The sequence below is a fragment of the Salvia splendens genome, chromosome 6, assembly GCF_004379255.2.
Source record: "Salvia splendens isolate huo1 chromosome 6, SspV2, whole genome shotgun sequence".
NCBI classification, from domain to species: Eukaryota; Viridiplantae; Streptophyta; class Magnoliopsida; order Lamiales; family Lamiaceae; genus Salvia; species Salvia splendens.
Window position 1 is genome coordinate 32,335,423 of NC_056037.1, and position 22,412 is coordinate 32,357,834.

Sequence of the window (22,412 nt, forward strand, 5' to 3'; positions counted from 1 at the left end):
TCTTCCACAACGCCTAAATTTAGATTATAGGCGCAAATTACATTTTTTTGGTAATGATACCATTTACCCTTAATAAAACGAGTATCAATTGGATTTCACTGAAGTTTATTCTAAAATAATATAAAAATATTTTACTATTAAAATGTTTCCATGTAACCATGCAGTAACCATTTTTAAAATGTGAATTTGGTGTTGGCTGAGTCTGAGCAAGAGAAAATTCTAGGGCTTACACGTGTCTTTATTCCACCAACCTTTTTTTTTTATGTAAATCGATTCCCGAAAAAAAAAAGGTACTCCGTTAAAAAGAAAAAACAGGAATTCCGAAGGTGGTTCGTGAAGCCGGCAAAGTCGAAGTTGGGCGGGACGATCTTCGCAGCGGTGCTCTGAAATGGACTGCTCCATCTGCTTTCATGACGGAAGCATCACCGACTTGATTAACAGTCGCACTCTCCACAATCATAATGTTTGTCTCTCTCTCTCTCTCTCTCAATCCTTCCTTCTATTATTTGATTTCTCCGATTGTTCTTCCTCGACACTCGACTTGTGTGAGATTCACTGTTTTATTTCAATGTGCTTTGATTTTGTGGTTGATCATGTTTCTGCTACGATTTTCGAAACAATTGATTTCATTCTACAGTTTTAAGTGATGTTTGTATTTTGCTTGGCATAGTCTCTCTACTGTAACATCAACCGCCTCTTAATACATGAGGATGTTTTACCCTATCAGACTGCTGGAAAATGAACTTCCTAAAACTTTCTATTGGAGATGTCAGCAATTTTAGGGTAGCTGGATATCAGCAATTCTAGGGGATTTGAACTGTTACATATCGTGTTTGTTTTTAATTTTCTCGAGGGTGTAATTGTGATTGGGTTGCACGGTGGATAATATATGACTACCGGAATGAACTTTCTACATACGTGTACTTACTTTCTCAGCTTTCAATCTCCAGGATTTTAACCATGTTGTGCAGATGCACTCCTCACTCGTGCGGAGGCTCTCACTGGAAAGAGAACTAGAGGTAACTTTATCTATTTGGGAGATTTCACTCCTCTTGTTAACTTATTTTTTCTGTTATCGTGTTGTTAATGTTTGTGGTTCTAACAACTGAACTAGAAAAAGTAAAAAACTCTGGTTTTTGTAAACCTCAAGTACATTGCTAAAGTTTCTAGTTCGAATATTTTTTTCTTGGTCCTTGTGTCATCAAGTGATTGATGGCTTACTATCTATAAGCTAAAGTTTTCTAGTTTTGAAAGGGCGGCAGCAATTGAACAGATTAAGCTATTTAAGTCCAATATTATCGTTACGGGCTTCGCATGATGCATGCCTTTAGCGAGTGGGTCTAAAACAGTTTATCTAGTTGTCATGGAGCACCAGTCCTGAACATTATGCGAATTCCAAGATTTTTTCAGCACTCTTCCTCAGAGTTGATACATAATAGAGAATTACAAGAAAATGTGTTATGACCTTCAGAGGCTCACTTACTAATCCCATACTAGTTAGGAGAAAGGTGAATGTGAGATTGCCTTCTATGAATGGCATTATTTTCAGTCAATTTTGCTCAATAAACAGGAGAAATAATTGAATCTTTGTTGGTAACACGTGTTTTTCAAATTTATTGATATACGCGGGGTTCTAAATTATGTCGAGTCTTGAGAGAAAATATCTCCTGAATGAATGTAAGAAATAAAAAGGACCTGATGATGTCCTAATTCCTATAAATTATCAAAAAGACTTTCTAAGTTGGCAATAGAGGTGGAAACTTGACTAAAGGAAAATTTACAGATGCTACAAAACTGATTTTAGCAATTGAAATGTAAAACCCCAATCTCTAATTTTGTTGTTGACAAAAACTCAAGTTCTTGTGTCTTGATGAAAAGTGAAAACATTGCTCTTTAACTTTTCCCATAATGTTCAATACCTTGAAAAATCTGTTCTTTTTACACAGTCAAACTTTCTGACATACTGCATGTCTAATGACCCTTTGATCCTCCATATAGCCAATGGAGTGATGGTGATCTTGTAGTGGCTGTCAAAATATATACTTAGTCTAACATATTTGAAGTTTATATGGCCATATATCCAGCACCTTTAGTATCGACATGCTTGAGTGAAGAGTTAAAGCACATGCCATTCTCTGTTTGTAAGTTTTCTCTCATTCCATTTTTTTTATTTGGCAGGGGCACCGTGGATGTGTGAATACTATAGCTTGGAATTCAGAAGGCTCTATGTTGATTTCAGGATCTGATGATACTCAAGTATGATTAAGCTTATTGTGCACCGATTTAACCTAATACCTGCACCCTTTCATACATGCAAGGTTCTTACAGTGGTTGATAAATGTAGTGTCTAGAATCTGAAGTTGGTGAAAGAGGAACTGATTGACCTGAAATAATTATGAAATAGAAAAAAAGAGGTACTATAATGGAAGTTATGGAACAGCAGAAAACTCAGTTAAATGAAAACTCCAGTCGGTCGAATAGTCAACTATCCTTGTGATAATGACAAGATACACAGTTGGTATTTCAATTTTCAATGGCTTTAGACTGTCTGTTCTAAGACTAAGAGCTAATGGTAGCATGCACAATAGTCTAGATTAATCAGTTTGATTGGTGCCTTAAAGCTTGAGTTTATTTAATGGTGATGGCAATCAAGATCTTCTTCATCAGCTTAATGTCACAGAAAGACTTTAATTGATGGAATTGAAGTTTCGGATTCTTAATGGACAGTACAGAAAAAAGAACCAAAATTTTCTAGATGGTTGCTCTAGCTGATAGTTGTCCATATCAAACGTCACTTTTTTAGTAGTCCTGGAAAAAAAATAAAAAAGAATTCCAGATTCAGGAATTTATACCATAGGATGAGCAGTCTCTTAATTTTTCACCAATTTTATGCACACACACATCATAGATCTGACTACGGCAGGGATGGTATCCCTTCCTATGTAATGAGTTGGCCACCTTTGAAATTGTTGTCTAGTGCACCTAAAGAACCATTTATGTATTAGCACGGCAGGTGCTTTTAACCTTAATGTATCTCACTTCAGCACCCTGTTTGCCAGTACTGCTTCCATTCATTGGAAGTCTGCTAGAAAGGCTAAAATGTAGTATCATGTGAAGGCTTTCAGTTGGACCACAGATGAGTTTGTTCGGTCTCTTGTATCTATGTAACCATATATATATGTCAGGTATCTTTCCGTGATACCTATGAGAACTTAGACAAAATTACTTCAAATTTAATGCTTCAAGACCTAGATTGCTTGAATGTAGTGCAAACTAGAGTTTAAAGTGAGCCTGCATCTTTTGTCAACTAGTTAAAACTGGTCAACACTAACAAGAGTTTAGTAAGGCTCCTCCAATGATCAACATCATCTTGATTGTGGTCGACAATGATTAGCAATTGCAAACTAGTAATGTAATTATGTAACATAATTAACTTTTTAGTCTCTGTGGATTTGGACTCGTTGTCAATACTTTTTGCCTGTCAGGAAAAACCTGTAGCTGCCACCCAAGGTGCACTTAGGTCAACTATGCTTATGTGAAACCTTGTAGGCGAGGCAAGCTACACTTGGACTTAATTTAGGAGAGGGCGCTTCCTTTGGAAGCACCATCAAACCTGAGTCTAACTACATCAATTTGTTGCACAACACCTTTTCATTTCTTCTTTCTTCTTTCGTCCCTGTGAAGTTTGTCCCTCCTGTGAATTTACTCAACATTCGCATGGTAATGCCTGCTATCGAATATCACGGATGTCTTATTTTCTGCAGGTTAACATCTGGTCCTATTCAAGTCGAAAACTTATGGACTCAATTGAGACTGGACATTCTGCCAATATTTTCTGTACAAAATTCGTCCCTGAAACTTCAGATGAACTTGTGGTTTCTGGGGCAGCAGACGCTGAGGTAATTTATCATGGCAGACTGCATATTTATGTATCACCTTACACCTGAATTGAGTGATCCTGTTTCACGTAGTCAGAGTGATGTTAGTGCGTTGCAGGTTCGCCTATTTAATTTGTCCCGTTTAAGGAGAAATGGACTGGAGGGGAGTAGTATCAGTCCGTCAGCAGTTTTCCGGTGTCACACTAGGAGGGTTAAAAAATTAGCTGTAATCTTCTCATTCTCTATCTTAAAGTAATTATGTAGCTATTGTGTTACTGTTGATGCTAATCTATGTGTATATTACAGGTGGAACCTGGAAATCCTAATCTGGTGTGGAGTGCCAGTGAAGATGGGACATTTCGGCAGCATGATTTTCGTGAGGGTTCTTCTTGTCCTCCAGCTGGGTCCTCTCATCAAGAATGTCGTAATGTTCTTGTTAGTTCTATCTCCTCCATATTACCCTTCCCTCCCACGTCTCTTCTGTTTCCTACAATGCTTTGCATGCTCCTTTTTTTCTTGGAGTGCCGACTGTAATTGCAGTGGGTTTGGGATATATTTGAATTGCTGTTCTTTTGTACTAAAATTATTGCCTGCGTGCTTCTCAATTGCAGCTCGATTTGCGTTGCGGAGCTAAGAAGTCGCTAGCAGATCCTCCAAAGCAGCCTCTTGCTTTGAAGTCTTGTGATATCAGTTCTACAAGGCCCCATTTAGTCCTTGTTGGCGGCAGGTATTCAATAGTTAATTCAGCTGTATCTGTACATGTGGTTTATCTTCTAACCACTGTTTTTAATCACTGTAGTGATGCATTTGCACGTCTATATGATAGAAGAATGCTGCCGCCTCTATCATCTAGTCAGAATAAGTTGCCACCACCTCCATGCGTGGACTACTTTTGCCCAATGCATCTCTCCGACCTGGTTAGTCCATGACTTAACCCTAAGTCAACACTCTCCTCAGACTTATTTTTTCTACTCCTTTTGTTCCAGTTATGTTGCTTTTTATGAGCTATTGATATCTTTATTAGCTTCTTATAAATTGCTATGTGAAGGTCTTTGTGATGTCATGTGTTTGAGAAAGCAGGATATTATAGGAAAAGGTTGAAAACTAGACTGAGTTTCTTTTCTTGTTGGACAACATAAGTAACTTCGGAATAATCAGCTCATCTTCTGTTTTTTTTGCACAAATACTTTTCACATTTTCCCTTCAAATTAGTAGGATGGAAGTGTTTTCTTCTTCCCAAATCCATGGATTCTTGGCTGGATGCTCACAAATGAATTTCTAACAGGTCTCATGATTCCTTTGGATGTTAAATGTTGTGCCATGGAAACAAAGGTGCTATCATAACATTTGAAAACCCTCATTCTTGTCCCACATTGACTTCATGATCCTGACACACACACACACATATATATATACTTGGATAACCTTCCCCTTATAAGGCCTTTTAAGGCGGCGAGTGATCCATTTGTACGTGGTACTAGAGCAGGCCTAAGTCGATGTGGATTTTCTTTTGTCTGCTCATGTGGAAGTTCGATGTGTATTCTGGCCCACACGTCCTGGGGCGTGTTGAAAACACTCATTCTTGTCCCACATCGACTTAATGATGATCGTGTCTCATCTATGTATACTTGGATAACCCTCCCCCTTTAAGGCCTTTAAAGGGGGTGAATTACCCATTTCTACAATGACAATCTTGCAATTATTGTCGGGTTATTGGTGGTTGAACTTTGGGCATATTTGGTATTTACCATAATCTTTAAAGTTGTCTTAAAAATTCACTAACTTAATGGGTTGTGGGAATTTCCCAACCCGACATGACTCCTTGCATCGGCTTCTGGTGCCGACTAACAACCTGCGTCGTACACCACCACCACCAGCCTGCACATCATGTAGTCACGAAGATACATCTTTCCCAAGTCACATCATCATCTTAACCCTTCCAAATCTTGATGAAGCTTCTTCTTCCCCATCTCCAAAAATCAATGGCGACCATATTCCAGTTGAACCAGATTCAATCGGCAGGAAGTTTCCCCCCAAATCTTATCCACCACCAACCTCTCCAAACTATCTTCTCTCCCAAGGCGTAATCATTTCTTCTTCGTCTCCCCCAAATCAAACCCCTTAAATCAACGGCCACTGACACCTCCTCCTACCGGCTTCCCGTCGCTGCAAGGTTGCCGTTGGTGCTGGGTTTTTCCGTTGTCAAGTTCCAGTTGAACCAGTTCCTCTGCCGTCGAATCGAGGAGTATGGTAGCTACTCTTCATTCTCATTGTACTACTCCGTCAATGACCTAGCCCCCATTGCTGTTTCACATTCACAAGAAAACCAGCCTGAATCTCTTTCATGAATAAGATGAAATTATGTTTATTTTGAATTTTTTATTTTCTAAAATATAATTTTGATTTATTTAAATAGTGGTAATTAAAATTTGCCTTTAAATTATACCATTTATGATTCTTACTTGAGCTTTATATGAGACGTCTGATGCCAAATAGATCCACATGGGATTAAATAAGCCAGATCAATTTTAAACATGGCCAGAATATTCGTTGTGGGAAATTCACACAAGTTGTAAAGTTAGTGATTTTTACGACCAAGTTTAAAGGTTGTGGGAAATACTAGACTTTGCCCAAGTTTATGATTTTTCCGACCAATATCCCTTATTTGTCAGATGACAACTTCTCCAGAATGTTTCCTCACTAAATAGAGGATGATGAAATTCAGTTATAGATTTATGTAATGCGATATTATCTTCCCAGAGTGTTTTTGGATTATGCATTTATTTATGCCCCTTTCTCATGTTATAATTTATAAGTCCATAAATTTCTCAACTGCCATATATACTGATATGCTCATTAACTGCATTAACTTGATCACTTTCATTGTTTTTGGATTGGTTTGGAGTGGAAGCAATCTGTGACTTTAGCCCATTTCTATCAACTATAAGCATATTGCATATTGTAGAACAGTAAAATATAGATATGATATATGCAGAGAAGTATATAGACATAGTAGAGAATGGTTGTAGGTATAGGTGTAGGTGTATTTCATTACTCAACATAGGCCACATATATATAGTACAAGAGACTAAGCTAGACTATGTCACACCACCGATGTGGGATACTAATATTCTTAACATTAATAATATTCTTAACACATGTATTTGGCCAGACTCACTTGGCTAACTTGTCATTATATTTTTAATTGGGATCCAAACAAGAAATATGATTTACTGAAGTAATTTTTTATTTTTGTTGGTAATTTTATTGCCAGGGACATTCCAGCTTGCATCCTACTCATGTTGCTTTCAGTCCTAACGGGGAGGAGCTTCTTGTTAATTATAGTGGGGAGCATGTATACCTCATGGACGTCAATAATGGTATGTGGTAGATCTTGATTTTTTAAATTTTCTAGTGCTTCTGTTGACTATGCTTTTCTTTGTATCCTCACACACGAAGCTTTATGCTTCTTATGCTTGGAGCAGGAAATTGGTTTGCATAAATTAGTCTAGTGCATGTTTTGATGGATTTGTTTGTTTGGGGACCAAGCTACTGAACAACATATATGGCTGTCTATGAAGAGTTGATGCTTCTTTGTGAAAAGCCATTTACATCACAAAGAAGGAATACTTCTTTGTGCTTTAACTGTCTTAATAGGTTTAATGTTCAACTTTTTACTTTCTAAAAACATCTGGGAGAGTCAGTTGGACCTATAACTCTACAAAAATATGCAGATCAGTCACTCAAGCCTGTCAAAGATCTGTTTTGATATAACATGAGCATGCCTTTCCCACAATGGTAAATAAGCATCATAATTATCTACATACTAACACACCATAACTAAGTCCATTGAAAATTTTTGGTGTTAACTGAATGAAAGAGGACCAATTTGCGAGAAGAATATGAATTATTCATTCTAAAGATGTTAGGCAATTAAGAAAAGCATGTACTTCATACTCATTCAAGAAAGAAATTCCACAAATGAATATAATCCTTCCGTGTATGGGGTTGAATCCTTGTACATGATGATGCAGATCATGGTAAATAATTATTGAGAGGTTATGATTCCTCTTGTATATTCTATGTGTGGTCTTTGGTTTGGGGGTTTTTGATAATTCCACTGAAAAACCAGCTGATGGTACTACGATAGATTAAGGAAGACCTGAAAATTTCCAAGGGGTAACGTGAGAGTGGTCTATACAGAGAAGAAAAAACACAGGTCTAAGAGAAAACACGGTCTAACTGTGTTCTCTTCTCATGCATTGTATTATGGGTGTATCATTTCTTGAAAGTATACCTTCACTTGTGGTGTACTTCACCCATGATAGCTTCCCCAAGAGCAAGGTTCATTGGTGCTGCCCAACTGCATATGGTATAAGTTCATTCTGGTGATTTAACACTCAATAAGTGATTATGGCCCGAGATGAGTCAAATGTAGTCATAATTTTTTAGTGAACTAGCAAAGGTGTATCAAGATAACCACTTTATTTTTGCAGGGTCAGGACTTTGTGATTTCAAAGGGACTAACCAGGTTCATACGTGTTAGGATTAACACACAAGGCTTACACACTCTTGATTAGATCACACACACTCACTGTAATGTGAAGTACTCACACACTTATGCAGAAAACTCACACTAACACTTTAGTATTGAAAGTAAGTGATTTCTTGGAGAAACTGGAATCTCTTTATTGAATGAATTCATCTAACTACATACAAAACGAATCTGAGCTATTTAAAGCTCTACAAATCAGGTAGCAACTGCTACTAACTAACTACCCCAAGAATCAAGAAAGCAAGAAGAATAACTGCTACATCTTAACTAACTAACTGCTGCTCCAACGGCTAGTTTCTTCTAGGCTGCTTCTTTCCTTGATCAGCCTTTAGATTCTCTTCTTTCTTCTCGTTCTTGCAACTGAGTGAGCACTCTACTTCTTACAATTCTCCACCTGAGGGCTCACCTCAGTTCTTACAGCAAACATTGATCAAATTCGTACAATGATCAAACTTATCTCTACACAGAGATTTAGTGAGCATATCTGCTGGATTGTGCAGGGTGTTAATCTTTATCACCTTCACTCTTCCCCTTTCAATCTCATCTCTAATAAAATGCAGCCTTATGTCTATGTGCTTGCTCCTTTCATGGAAAAACTGATGTTTAGCCAAGCACATAGCTGAGCTGCTGTCACAATGAATCACCATTGTCCTTTGGTCAAAACCAAAATCTGAAATAACTCCCTGGATCCAAAAGCTCTCCTGTACAGCTGTAGTGAGAGCTATATATTCAGATTCTGTTGTTGAAAGAGCAACAACTCTTTGTAGACCTGATTTCCAACTGATCACAGTTCCAAACATGGTAAACAAGTAGCCTTTTTGGGACTTCCTGGTATCTAGGTTTGCAGCATAGTCTGCATCACAATAACCCTGCTCAACCTCTTCAGATTCACCTTCCCAGCTAGTGAAACACAATCCCCAGTCACTGGTGTGTTTCATGTACCTTAAAATCCACCTCAGAGCATTCCAATGCTCCTTCCCCGGGTCAGCCATGAATCTGCTAGTTACTGATATAGCATGTGCAAGATCTGGTCTAGTACAGATCATAGTGTACATGACACTTCCCACCATACTAGCATAGGGGATAGACTCCATCTCCTCAGCCTCTTGTTTAGTTTTAGGAGCATGCTCTTTTGAAAGTCTAAAGCTCTGGGACAATGGTGTTGATACAGATTTGGCATTCTCCATTTTGAATCTCTGCAAAACCTTTTTAATATAGTCAGTTTGCAGCATCCACAGCTTCTTGCAGCCTCTGTCTCTCAGAATACTTATGCCTAGGAACTTTCTTGCTTCTCCTAGATCCTTCATTTCAAAACTGGACTTAAGATCTTCCTTAATTTTCTGAATTTCAGCCATAGAAGGTCCTGCAAGTAGCATATCATCCACATAGAGTAATAGATAGGCAATAGGAGTTTTGCCTGCCTTCTTTATGTAAATGCAATCATCATACTCTGACTTGGTGAAGCCAATTCTCTTCATCTGTGCATCAAACTTTTTATTCCACTGTCTGGGGCTTTGCTTAAGCCCATAGAGGCTTTTCTGTAACAGGCACACCTTGCTTTCTTCTCCAATCTTCACATAGCCCTCTGGCTGTTCCATGAAGATAGTCTCTTCTAGGTCTCCATTTAGGAAAGCAGTCTTCACATCAAGCTGCTGTAGTTCCCAATTTAGCTGGTTCACAACTGCCAACAAGATCCTAATTGAAGTGTGCTTAACAACTGGAGCAAACACTTAATTGAAATCAATTCCTTCTTGCTGTGTGAAGCCCCTAGCCACCAGCCTTGCCTTGAATCTGACTCTATCTTTGTCAGTGGTCTCGATCTTTCTTTTAAACAACCACTTACAACTTACCCGCCTCCTTTCCTTACCATCTGTAATCAGCTTGGATTTGTCCACCAAAATCCATGTTTTGTTCTTGAGTAAAGACTCTATCTCCTCATTCATGGCTTCAATCCACCTTTCTCTCTCTTTACTCTTCATGGCTTCTTTATAAGTGAGAGGGTCTACACCATCAATGCTTTCTGCAGCACATAGGGCATAGTAGACCACATCAGAGAACTTTTCAGGTGGCGTTGGAGTAGACTCACCATCCTTTTGCCTGCCTTCTGCCTGCCCTGAGTTGGAGCCTCATCTTTCTCTGAGTCAGACTCACTTCCTGAGTCAGTAGCTCCACCTGCTCCTAGGCCAAGCCTCATAGGCTCCACCTTGAAGAAATCACCTTCAGTTTCACTGGAGTCCAGCCTTTCTTTCAAGTATGGCATCTGATCCTCTAAGAAGACCACATCCCTGCTCACCAACACCTTCTGCTTGCCATGCTCAATACACCAGAGCCTATACCCCTTAACTCCCCTCTGATACCCCAACAATATACATTTCAGAGCCCTAGCTTCAAGTTTACTTTGCCTAGCATGAGCATAGGCTGCACACCCAAACACCTTGTGTTTTGAATAGTCACTATGGGCTCCATACCACATGTAATCAGGAGTCTCAGAATTAAGGGCAGTAGATGGACATTTATTGATGAGATAGGCTGCTGTATACACAGCCTCACCCCAAAACCTGCTGCTCAGACCAGAGTCAAGTAATAAGCACCTTACCCTCTCTAGGATAGTCCTATTCATCCTCTCTACGACATCATTTTGTTGAGGATTATTAGGAACAGTCCTGTGCCTCTTCATACCCTTTTCTTTGCAAAACATATCAAATTCAGCGGACAAGAACTCTAGGCCATTGTCAGTTCTTAAGCATTTCACACTCCTTCCCTTCTCTAGCTCCACCTCCTTACACCATATCTTGAACTTTGTGTGTGTTTCTGACTTTTCTTTAAGGATATACACCCACAACTTTCTAGTATAGTCATCAATGATAGCTAGATAACACTTTCCTCCACCAATTGAACACACAGGTGAAGGCCCCCAAAGATCACTGTGTATATAGTCTAAAGGGGCTGTAGATGAGTGAATACCTGTAGGATAGGGTGCCTTCTTTGCTTTTCCAAGTATACACTTCTCACAGGGGTCCATTTTGCTGAGATCTCCAGAGATTAGGCCTTTCTTGATGAGTTCTTTTAAGCTCCCTTCAGCTGGATGGCCTAGCCTCTTGTGCCATAGCATTAGGGAGTCCTCTGCCACTGCATTGCTCTCTCCATCAACAGCCTTAGCCTTTAAATAATAGAGGATGTGCTCTCTGTCAGCCTCCATCATCGCTGCATCTCCAGATTTTACAAACAATTTTCCTTGACTCATTAATATAGTGAACCCCTTCTGCTCTAGAGCATTCCCAATGAAATGAGGTTTCTCTTCACTTCTGGAATATACCTCACTCCAGTCAGGATCTTCACAGAGCCATCTTGTAGGCTTAACTTTACTTTCCCTATCCCTTTAATCTGGCAAATATGGTTATTACCTAGCACCACAGTACCTGATGCTTCTTGAAGATCATGAAACCAGCTTCTATTGGGGCACATATGGAAGCTACACCCCGAGTCCATAATCCACCTGTGACTGACCCCATTGTCACTAATATTCATAAGTTGAGCAGGGGGGTCAGCACCCTCCACACAATCAGATTGGTTGTGGCCCTTAGAGGCTAGCTTTCTCTTCCATGCATGACAATCTTTCTTCAAGTACCCAGGTTTCTTGCACCAAAAACATGCCCTGGTTTCCTTATGAGCATCAATGCTTGAGGGTTTTGAGCCCTCAAATTTCTTCTTGAAATTCTGCTTTTTGAACTTCTTCACATTCAAGGCCTCTGCAGCTTGAACATTGGAGCTTGCAGAGCCTCTGGTGGTAGTCTTCTGGAGTTCTTTGGCCATCAAGGCTGAATAGACTTCTGCATAGGTAATAGGCTTATCTCTCCCATAGATGATTGCATCACTCAATTGGTCATTGGTGCTAGGCAAGGCATTCAATGTGAGAATGGCCTTGTCTTCATCTGAAATCTTGACATCCATAAATCCCAGATCATCAATGATCTTGTTAAACTCCTCTAACTGCTCCATGATGGATTTCTCTCCAGAAAAACTATAGGCATTTCTTGAGGTACAGCCGGTTAGCCAAAGATTTGGCCAAATAAACTTCATCCAGGCTGTCCAAGATCTCCACCGCAGTCTTGGCTTCTTGAACTTCCCTCAAGACTTTATCTCCAAGGCACAGAATCACTGCAGAGTGTGCCTTGAGCTGCATCTCCTCCATCTTCATTTGTGCTTTATCATCAAGCACTGGAGCCTTTCCCTTTTCCTCAGGTTTTGAAAGCACTGCAGCCAAGCCTTGTTGAATGAAAACCGCCTTCATCTTCATCTTCCACATGCCATAGTCATTCTTGCCTGTGAATCTTTCTGCATCAAGCCTTGCTGCCATCTCTGAAACCGTTTGATCTTCTGCAAATCAGCTTCAATCTTCCCACATACGGCGCCACTTGTTAGGATTAACACACAAGGCTTACACACTCTTGAATAGATCACACACACTCACTGTAATGTGAAGTACTCACACACTTATGCAGAAAACTCACACTAACACTTTAGTATTGAAAGTAGGTGATTTCTTGGAGAAACTGGAATCTCTTTATTGAATGAATTCATCTAACTACATACAAAACGAATCTGAGCTATTTAAAGCTCTACAAATCAGGTAGCAACTGCTACTAACTAACTACCCCAAGAATCAAGAAAGCAAGAAGAATAACTGCTACATCTTAACTAACTAACTGCTGCTCCAACGGCTAGTTTCTTCTAGGCTGCTTCTTTCCTTGATCAGCCTTTAGATTCTCTTCTTTCTTCTCTTCTTGCAACTGAGTGAGCACTCTACTTCTTACAATACGCTTAAGTGGAAAATCACTAGGGCACACTTTTCGAGAACACTAATTAGAATATGAACTAGATTTTCAACTCATAAGAAAGAAATGACTTCAGGAAGATCTATGAGAGCTTGTAATACAAGGCAAGAACCTGACAATTTTTTATTTCCTTATCCATTGCATCCGTGGGACGTTACTTGGTGAACAGATTTACTAGTATAGCGTAGACCAACTATTAGAGATCATACCTACCCTGATAAGCTCCACAATTAGTCTATATTTATTATTTATTCATAATTTCTTAACTTGCAATTGTTAAAAAAATCTGGGGTTGGGGAAAGGGGTAATCTCCACAAGCTCTAGCGTTCTCAACTCTATCCAAAACTAGATGCTTGTATCACCAAAATTATTTCTTGTTGGATAATAATCTTTTCTTGTGCAGTTTTTAGGAATACAGTGAGATATACTTCAAGAGATGTCTCAAAGCTAACCAGCCTGAGTCCCAAACTTGACAAAGCAGAAGTGAAATCATCATTTTCAGGTGTATCCTTAAATGGTTTCCCTGTGAGAAACAAAGCTGCAGGAGTATGCATCCTACTCTATGAATGTCTACATATGAGCTCAGGGTTTCATTTTCTTATAACTGATTGAATATCACTTTTTCTTCAAGCTTGATAAGTGCAGGAAACTAATCCGTTTTGCTGAAAAATCATTGAAAGGAGAAACAGATCGTTATTATGGAATTGAGGCTTGTAATGAAGTGTTGGATGGTCATGGTTATGAGATTGACCCAACATTGGTGCATGAGTGTTTGTGCATACGCGCCTCCTTGTTACTCAAGGTCTTATAACAACTATGAGTCTCTGGGACATGACCCATCTTCATTTCTCAATTTTCTTTCCTCTGTATTGATTCTATTCAGTATCTTACAGAGGCGGTGGAAAAATGATTCTCACATGGCTATTAGAGACTGTCACGGAGCTCTCAAACTAAATCCTTCTTCAACTGGGGCACTCATTTGCATGGCTGAAGCACTGTCCATGGTAACTTAATGATATATGCATTCTAGTATAATTTTACCATTTTGTCGTAAATCCAATAATTCTAGAAGGGTATTTAACAAGCAGTGTTGCTGTCTAATATTGAATAAGATCCGACCATATATAATCTTGCTTCCCTTGGCATAACAAGATAAATGGCGATACCCAGATATGATGCTGTCAATGAAAATAAATCTTCTGATGTGTCAATTATAGTTGAAGATGTACTGAAGTAGTATGGTTACTTCTATTTGAGCACAGTTTACATTTTTCAATTCTAAGTCAACTGTTGCTGGCTTGGGTTGTTCTTACTGCAGCTGGAAAAACATAAGGAAGCATTGGAGTTTGCTTTTGCAGCTCAATCTTTAGCTCCATCTGATTTTGAAATCATGGAGAGGGTGGAGCATATAAAGAAGAGTTCGGCTGCAGGTTCATAATGCTTGTAGTGCCTTGTCAAAGTCTTCACTATTTATCTTAGAGTTGTCTCGGTCGAGCTTTTTGCGTTGTTAGTATGTTTTATCTTCTATTGTTTCTGATATTGATTCTAAAGAAATTAGAAACTATTAAACTGCTGCATCAAATGTCGGTGTGCTAGCCTGGGTAAAATGTATGTCGGATTCTGGAAGATTCCTCTTGAGTCAGTTCAAACAGCTTGTAGTCTAACTTACTGGTTTTTGGAGCTGTTTGTCAGCAGTAACTAAGTGGATATAAAAATCAATCTTCTTATCACCCCTCCTGTGTATTACCCAGCCTTTTCTGTTCCTGACTGCAAAATATAATTTTATGTTCTTTTTATAATTTATACTGGAAACAGCTGAACTCCTTTCATGAACAGCTACCTCATGACATAAGATGATGCCTGCACTCTTCCAAGAAGCCTTGGAGATAGTTATTTTTCTACTCAGTGTGATTAGGTGTTGCAGTTATACAATGTCAATGTTTAGTTTCTTTTGCTATTCTCATTGTTTGATTGTCATGCTATAATAATGTTTCGATTTTTACATTACAAGTTACCATTTTCCAGTCAATGGAAAGTGAAGTATGTATGCCATATTTTGTGTATCTTCTAGTAGTAATATATATCACTACTCTTAAATAATTACTATCATGCATCTGACTTATAGCTGAAGCTGACAAATCAAGCATGGAAAGTGACAAAAGATCAACGGCAAATTATCGAGCTAAAAGAGTGCTTTCTCTAAGTGACATAATCTACCATACAGAAGGAGAAAATGATAATCCAAGTGGACCTGAAAGAGAAGACTCTGATTACGATGATGAGCTTGAACTGGATTTTGAAACATTAATACCTGCCGAAGGAGGGCATGATGTTGAGTCCGATGTTCTCCCAGGAAACTTAAATTTGAGAATTCACAGGAGAGGTGATTTGAATTTGAATGCAGAGAGGGTGACTGGCTCTTTTGGATCACCTGTATCTTCATGTGAAGATGAGAAAGTGCCAAAACGGGTTTGCTTCTGTTTTTCCATCCGAAAATTTTCTAATTTGATCATCACATAAGCTGTTACTCTGTATTATTTTATCCTTGATCTCTCAATAAGAATTTCTTAAAGTTAACTGCTGGATGAAAGAGTTTTGTCAACTATCCTTACATTTTTCTTTTTTTTCACTACCATACTACCTGTTTATCTTGCTCATCAATTTATTGTTGACATGTTATTCCTACATAACACATGGAGTGAATTTGTTGATTGAATTTACTTTCAACATTAATATTAATAATGTTATGTATATCTTGTCCATGTTTATAATGTAGCTGCGTATTATTTTCAACACCATCTTTGAGCTAAATTGTCTTGTTCATGTTCCAGTCTGAGATGGCGATAGATATGAAGCAGAGATATGTTGGCCATTGTAATACAGGCACTGACATAAAGCAAGCCAGTTTTATTGGCCAAAGAGGTAAATCCTGACATGCGACTTTCTGGATCATGCTTAAGCAACGGTAATAAGGATAAAAAGGAGAAGGAACTATATTTTTCCTCTCCAGGGTTCTGGTGCTGTTCTTTTTTTCAAAAAAAAATTGATGCTCATAAACTAAGAAGAAACTATCATGAAATTAGAGAACCACACAAACACACTTCTATTCGATGTAGTTATCCCAGTCTCCCTCTCCTAGTTAAAAGACATTTCTGATTGTTTTTATGATTTATCAACTTATATTTGATGTGTTTTTATATGTTTGCTAAGTACTTATGTTTTATAGTATAATTTTCATGTGTGTTTATGATTTATTATGCCTCCGCCTTACTCCTCGAGAGGCTATGCGAAGATGCCTCAAAACATATTTTAAAGCCTTGCATGTTATGGAAGAGACATACAAGAAATATGCAAGGGAAGGGATACTTGTCTCAGCTTATTGCAATCTAAAGATTCAATGCTGAAATGAGGTCAACATATGTTTGTAATAAAATCTGTATGAGTCGTAGGTTATTATGTGGGGCCCGCTTCAGCTTATTTCAATTTCAATTTCAATTTCAATTTCAATTTCAATTTCAATTTCAATTTCAATTTCAATTTCAATTTCAATTTCAATTAGCACAATTGCATATTTTTGGTTGAAGTTTTATGAACTTCATAATTTATTACTTCCTCCGACCCACAAAAGAAATAATATATCATGTTTTCCTCGTATCCAGGTGAATATATTGCTAGCGGAAGTGATGATGGTAGATGGTTTATTTGGGAAAAGAAAACTGGGCGATTATTGAAGATGCTGCATGGAGATGATGCCGGTAAGAACCACCTCACAAGTGAAAATTGGAAATGATTATGAAAAGATATTTATACTCTAGAAAATGTTTTAGTCATGGTTATTTTGGAGCCTGACAAACCATCTGAGATCAGATGCATAACCTATACCATGATATTAACATATACTCAAATGTCTCAAACTGGTGGCTGTTTAACTGGGTTTGTTGGGGATTGTGCTTCAAATTCTTACTGTGGTCGGAACTTAATCAGATGTCCAAACTACTACTATATTGGATTTGTATCATCTATTCTTACTGTTGGGTTCATGTTGTTGCTCATGTTGTTGCTGTAGCTCGATTATGTTGGATTTCTATCACCAATTACTTGTTTGCTACCTGATACATGGTGTTCATTGTGATCCTGTTTAACTGCTTGAAGTATCCAAATCTTTTCACTTTGTGCAGTTGTCAACTGTATACAATGCCATCCATATGATTGTGTTATTGCAACTAGTGGAATCGATAGCACAATTAAGGTACGAAGGGTTTCATATGTATATTTTGTTGGATTTCTAAGATAAAAGTACTGTTTGAAACTCTGGTGGATGCAGATCTGGACTCCAACATCTCCAGTCCCCTCCAGTGTTGCTGGGGATGAAGGACCAGAGCCTTCAAATGTGTTAGAAGCTATGGAAGAGAATCAGCGCAGATTATATTGCACTCGTGAAGCTATTTTGTATGCATTCTGAATCTTTGACCTCACATGTGTTGCTTATTGTGCTCGTAGTGTCAGACTGTAGATATTGTGATATTGGTGGGTCGGTGCTAGCTCTGAAGGGTGATTTTGCTATATGTTGAACGGCTGCTTCTGCTTTTGGTTTCCATGTTCCAGATTTCCACTCTCTCTCCCTTTTTTTATTCCGATCAAAATATTTGGGACATAAAGTTCTACTTGTACATGTATTGTCCATGCCACATTCAAATTCTTCTGTCTATTAGTTCTGTTTTTGTGGCAAGCTAAGCTTAATTTTACATTTATTTTAAGAATAGCTAGATCTTGTTTGAAATTCTGAGTTTTTATTGTGCCATTAAAATCATTTCAGGCCCTTTGAAATTCTGGATCATGAGTTTTTATTGTGCCATTAAAATCATTTCAGGCCCTTTGAAATTCTGGAGCGTTTCCGAATGCATGAGTTTGCAGAAGGAAGTTTTCATCCATTTGAGTGCACACAGAGTTGATAAGTCCTAACCACTATGTGTGGCCATAGGTAACGTGTCTTGTTTTGTACATTCACTATATATATATATATATATATATAGGGGTGCGTTAAAATGACACCTCTTAAAGTAACACCATACCACCATTCCTAGCCAATTATTTGTACACGTGGACGAATAATCAACTGCCATGTGGCAATCATAAAAAATGCTCAAGGGTACATTTTCTCGACTAGCAATATCCAATACGCTAGACAGCAATCTATAGATTGATGTCTAGTGTTTATAATATTGCTGGATCTAAAAAATGCTCAAGGGTCAGTGTTACTTTAAGAGGGGTTGTCATTTTAAAACAAACCTATATAAAATATATATATAGTCTCATTATTCACAAATCCACTCTTAAAGACCGAACCACCGAATCATACCAAATTAGGGTTTTTAGATCTAGTTTTTATGGATGAGAGACACAAATTTATCAATTATTTTCGCCTTCATCACGAGCCTAGGTAAATAAGTCACACTAACATGTTACGAAGATTTAACTTCATTTCAGTAGAATTATTACTTCATTCCAGTACGTAAATGTGGCTTCGCCGTCGCGTGCCGTTCTTTCTCTCTACAATATCTATCACCACCGCCGATATGGTGTAATAAACACAGGGAATGATGTAATAAATTATTCGAATGAAGTATGTGTAGAAGCATTTGTAGTCCTACTGGAATGAAGTAAAAACCTTATCCAATGAAGTAATAACGTTTCTGAATGAAGTAATAAACGCACTTGAATAAATTGCATTTTTTAATGTAAATAAAGTAAAAACTCAGGTCAATGAATTCAAATGAAACATATGTTGAATCATTTCAAAACCTACTGAAAGAAAGTAAAAACATGTTGTAGATTCAAGGTATTACGTACGGAATGAAGTAATAAACCTATACAATGAAGTAAAATGGGCTTGTAATGAAGATCGAAAAATTTACACAGCAGCACATCTCATCAAATAAACTAGATCTAATGACTCAGATTTGGTCTCTAGTTCGGTCTTTAAAATTGGTTCGACATTGATCACGACTATATATATATATATATATATATATAGGGGAGCACTAGGGCGCATCCTTAGTTAGAGTGCTAATGTATCTCCCATCATGTGCTGCCACGTGTCACGAAAAATGCAATATTGAAAACACTAAAATGCAATATACATTTGTGAAGCTATATATGTATTTCCGTATATTGCATTTTATATTGTTGAGTTTTGCATTTTAACGTAAATTGTCTTCAATGCAAAAGATATTATATATAAATGCAATCCGTCTATATATAAAATGCAAATTAAACAGTCTATATCAAAAATGCAAAACTCAACAATAAAAAATGCAATCTGCCTATAACTAAAATGCAATCTGACGAAATCCATCTACAACTTCTACAAATGTATATTGCATTTTAGTGTGTACAACATTGCATTTTTTGTGCCACTTGGCAGCACGTGATTGGAGGTACATTAGCACTTTAAAATTAGTTAGCATATTAGTATATCCCTATACATGTATATATAAAGCCTCTCGTTGAGCATCTTGCAAATATAACTTCCTACTGGACATGTTGTTTGTGGTTCTTAAAGGCAACAGCAATAACGAAGTTGTATAACATATGGCTGGTTAACAGAACATACATAGATATGTATTTATAGTCGTTATTCTGGCTGGATTATTATGACAAGGAAAACATATCTAATAAGCAACCAAAAGAAATAGAACATCAGGAAATTGGTTAAGTTACACCGATATTTCTCGTTCCATGTAAGAACTGTGCTATAACTAATACTCCATACTGCCACCATTAATTATCTTATTGGGGATGGACATAAGCTTTAAGAAATTTGAAGGAAAATCACTTTTATATAGGACTCCCTCTGTCCCATTGAAATGCCCCACTTTCCTTTTTAGTTTATACCAACCAAGATGACCCATTACTAAAAATGAAAACACCTTTATCTCTATCCATTCTCTCTTACTTTACTCTATTCACTTAACACACAAAATAACATAAAATTATGTTCTGCCCAAGGAAGGGGTCATCTTCCTTGGGACGGAGAGAGTATTAACTTTTGGAACGGAGGGAGTATGAAGGAAAGTCACTTTCCGAAAGTATGTGGAAAAAGTTAGTGGATTATGGGTTCCACTTTTATATTCTACTACCTCCGTCCTTGAAAAATAAAAACTTTTGAAACGACACGGGTTATAATGCACAATTGGTAAAGTAAGAGAGACGGAGAGAAAAATTGGTAAAGTAAGAGAGTGAAAGAGAAAAAGTAGTGATAGTAGATTGTGGGGCCCACTTCCTAAAATAGAACATGTAGAAAGTTTCTATTTTTAAGAGACAGAGGTAGTAGTATTCTCTAAGCTAATATGAGTGGAATGAGTTAGTGGAATTTGGACCTACTTACCAAATAAAGTAAAATTCAAATGGGACATGTAACGAAAGACATTCCGAAATGGCGAAATGACATTTGATGGCCTGATTGAGGGACTAATTGACTAGTAACTCCCTATAAATCAGATTAAGAATGAATTTATCTCATGATACAATTTAACATCCAGCAGGAAGTATCGTCAGGAATTTTCATTTATTAAGGTGTTGATAGCATGTATAAAATTAGTTTAATTACAGGATTAATTGGAGTAGGGGACATGGCATGAAAGAACAATTTAATAAACTGTTAAAGTGGGAAGTTATATCGTCATTGAGAAACAGTTTTGGAGAAGATTTAACTGTATCACATATATATAATACTAGCCTAGTAGGTATCATAATTGCTCAATTTATTAGGGACAATGTCACTTATTGTTTGGGCACATTATTAGGGATAATGTCACTTATTGTTTGGACACGTTTGCTGTCTTGAAGTTCCATCCTGAACGTGTAATCTTGTATTCAAGAAATTTTGGGCATGGAAACTAGCTTTGCATTTTCATTTTGGATGTGTTTAAATCCTTGCACCATAGGCATGTTGGTGTTGTGATCTTTGTGGTACATAACACTTGCTGCTGCACAAAGTGATTGAATCAATGAGAATATTGTGTGTTCTGATGTCCTCTCGAGGATCTCTCAACATTCTGTTATTCAATGAGTATACTTCTGTTGGTTCAGGCGAAGTAGCAAATTGATGATTCAAGGACACATGGACTTGCTGAAGTTTGATGTGAAATTGGAGTGGCTGAAAGAGATATATTTTGTGTATCATATGGATTGTTTCTGGTTTGGTAATTGTTTCGAATCCAAATTACTGTAGATAGATGAGGCCTTATTTCTTTTTGGGTAAAATAGACTGCACAAGATACTTAATTATCAATATACAATGTGACGCTGCTAATATATGTATAAATATTTTGCATACCTTTATGTTTAGTTGTTTTTAGGGTGCGTTAGGATTCTGGGCAGTGAAGCATTGTGGGACGCTTGATTTGGGTTTTCCATGTTTTGTTCTTTAGTTTAAAACCATTTTCAGTTATATAAGTCTTTTAAGAATAATTGTTCTTGAAGGAGTGCCCTTTATGAGTATTGAGATAAGTCATTCCCTTTAGTAATGCTGCTGGTTTTGGTTCGGTTCCGTTCCGGTTCCGGTTCCAAGACCTATTGACCGCCACTAGTTCAGCAAAGGAAATGACAGTTTTGGTGATTTTAACTATTTTTCCAGTTTTCTATTAGTTTTACATGGGTTTTGAAAGGTTTTTCTTGATTCTACGTGGTCTTTCATTTTTTTTTGGGGGGGGGGGGTTAAAATGTCGCATATGGTTTCAAAAATGAATCGAAACTGATATGTTGGTTCCAGGTTGTTTGTGGTTTTATTAAAATTGAAATTTGACAAGTCTGGTTTGAAGCAGGTGTCCCTGATCCCCTTTATATAAAATGATAAAGAATTTAAAGAAATTTTGTAATATATTGTATGGTGCAAAATAAGAAATTGTGAAAGATTTCAAAAGCTCACTGTATATGCCTTCGTAGATGGATTGTGGCGGGGTTCTATTCGACATTTGAGTATCTGTTTTAAACGAAACTTGTTTGAACTCTGTATTGATGTAAACACAGATAGCAACAAAAATTCATGAAGATCTGTCGGCAGCTGTGTGATCTGGAACGATTGATGTTGAGCCAGACTGGCTGGTCGATAACTTCAAAATTTCAAACATTATGCATATCACG

General features: G+C 37.6%; 1 protein-coding gene across 3 annotated transcripts; it reads left to right on the forward strand.

Moving 5' to 3' along the window:
• The first annotated feature begins 282 nt into the window (after positions 1-282).
• Positions 283-21,603, forward strand: LOC121808352 (protein ALTERED SEED GERMINATION 2-like). 3 transcript variants are annotated; one of them, XM_042208780.1, is made up of 20 exons: positions 283-463; positions 951-1,019; positions 2,179-2,256; positions 3,765-3,899; positions 3,997-4,104; positions 4,185-4,313; positions 4,490-4,605; positions 4,678-4,795; positions 7,153-7,258; positions 13,672-13,814; positions 13,900-14,070; positions 14,162-14,272; positions 14,587-14,698; positions 15,394-15,737; positions 16,100-16,190; positions 16,928-17,023; positions 17,447-17,517; positions 17,593-17,717; positions 18,139-18,249; positions 21,360-21,603. In XM_042208780.1, the coding sequence occupies exons 1-19, from the start codon at positions 389-391 to the stop codon at positions 18,218-18,220; spliced, it is 2,280 nt and encodes a 759-aa protein (XP_042064714.1). In that variant the 5' UTR covers positions 283-388; the 3' UTR covers positions 18,221-18,249; positions 21,360-21,603. The 3 variants fall into 3 exon arrangements, with proteins under 3 accessions (XP_042064714.1, XP_042064715.1, XP_042064716.1); XM_042208781.1 differs by lacking the exon at positions 21,360-21,603 and having other exon boundaries at positions 18,085-18,221; XM_042208782.1 differs by lacking the exon at positions 283-463 and having other exon boundaries at positions 3,987-4,104.
• The last annotated feature ends 809 nt before the right edge of the window (positions 21,604-22,412 follow it).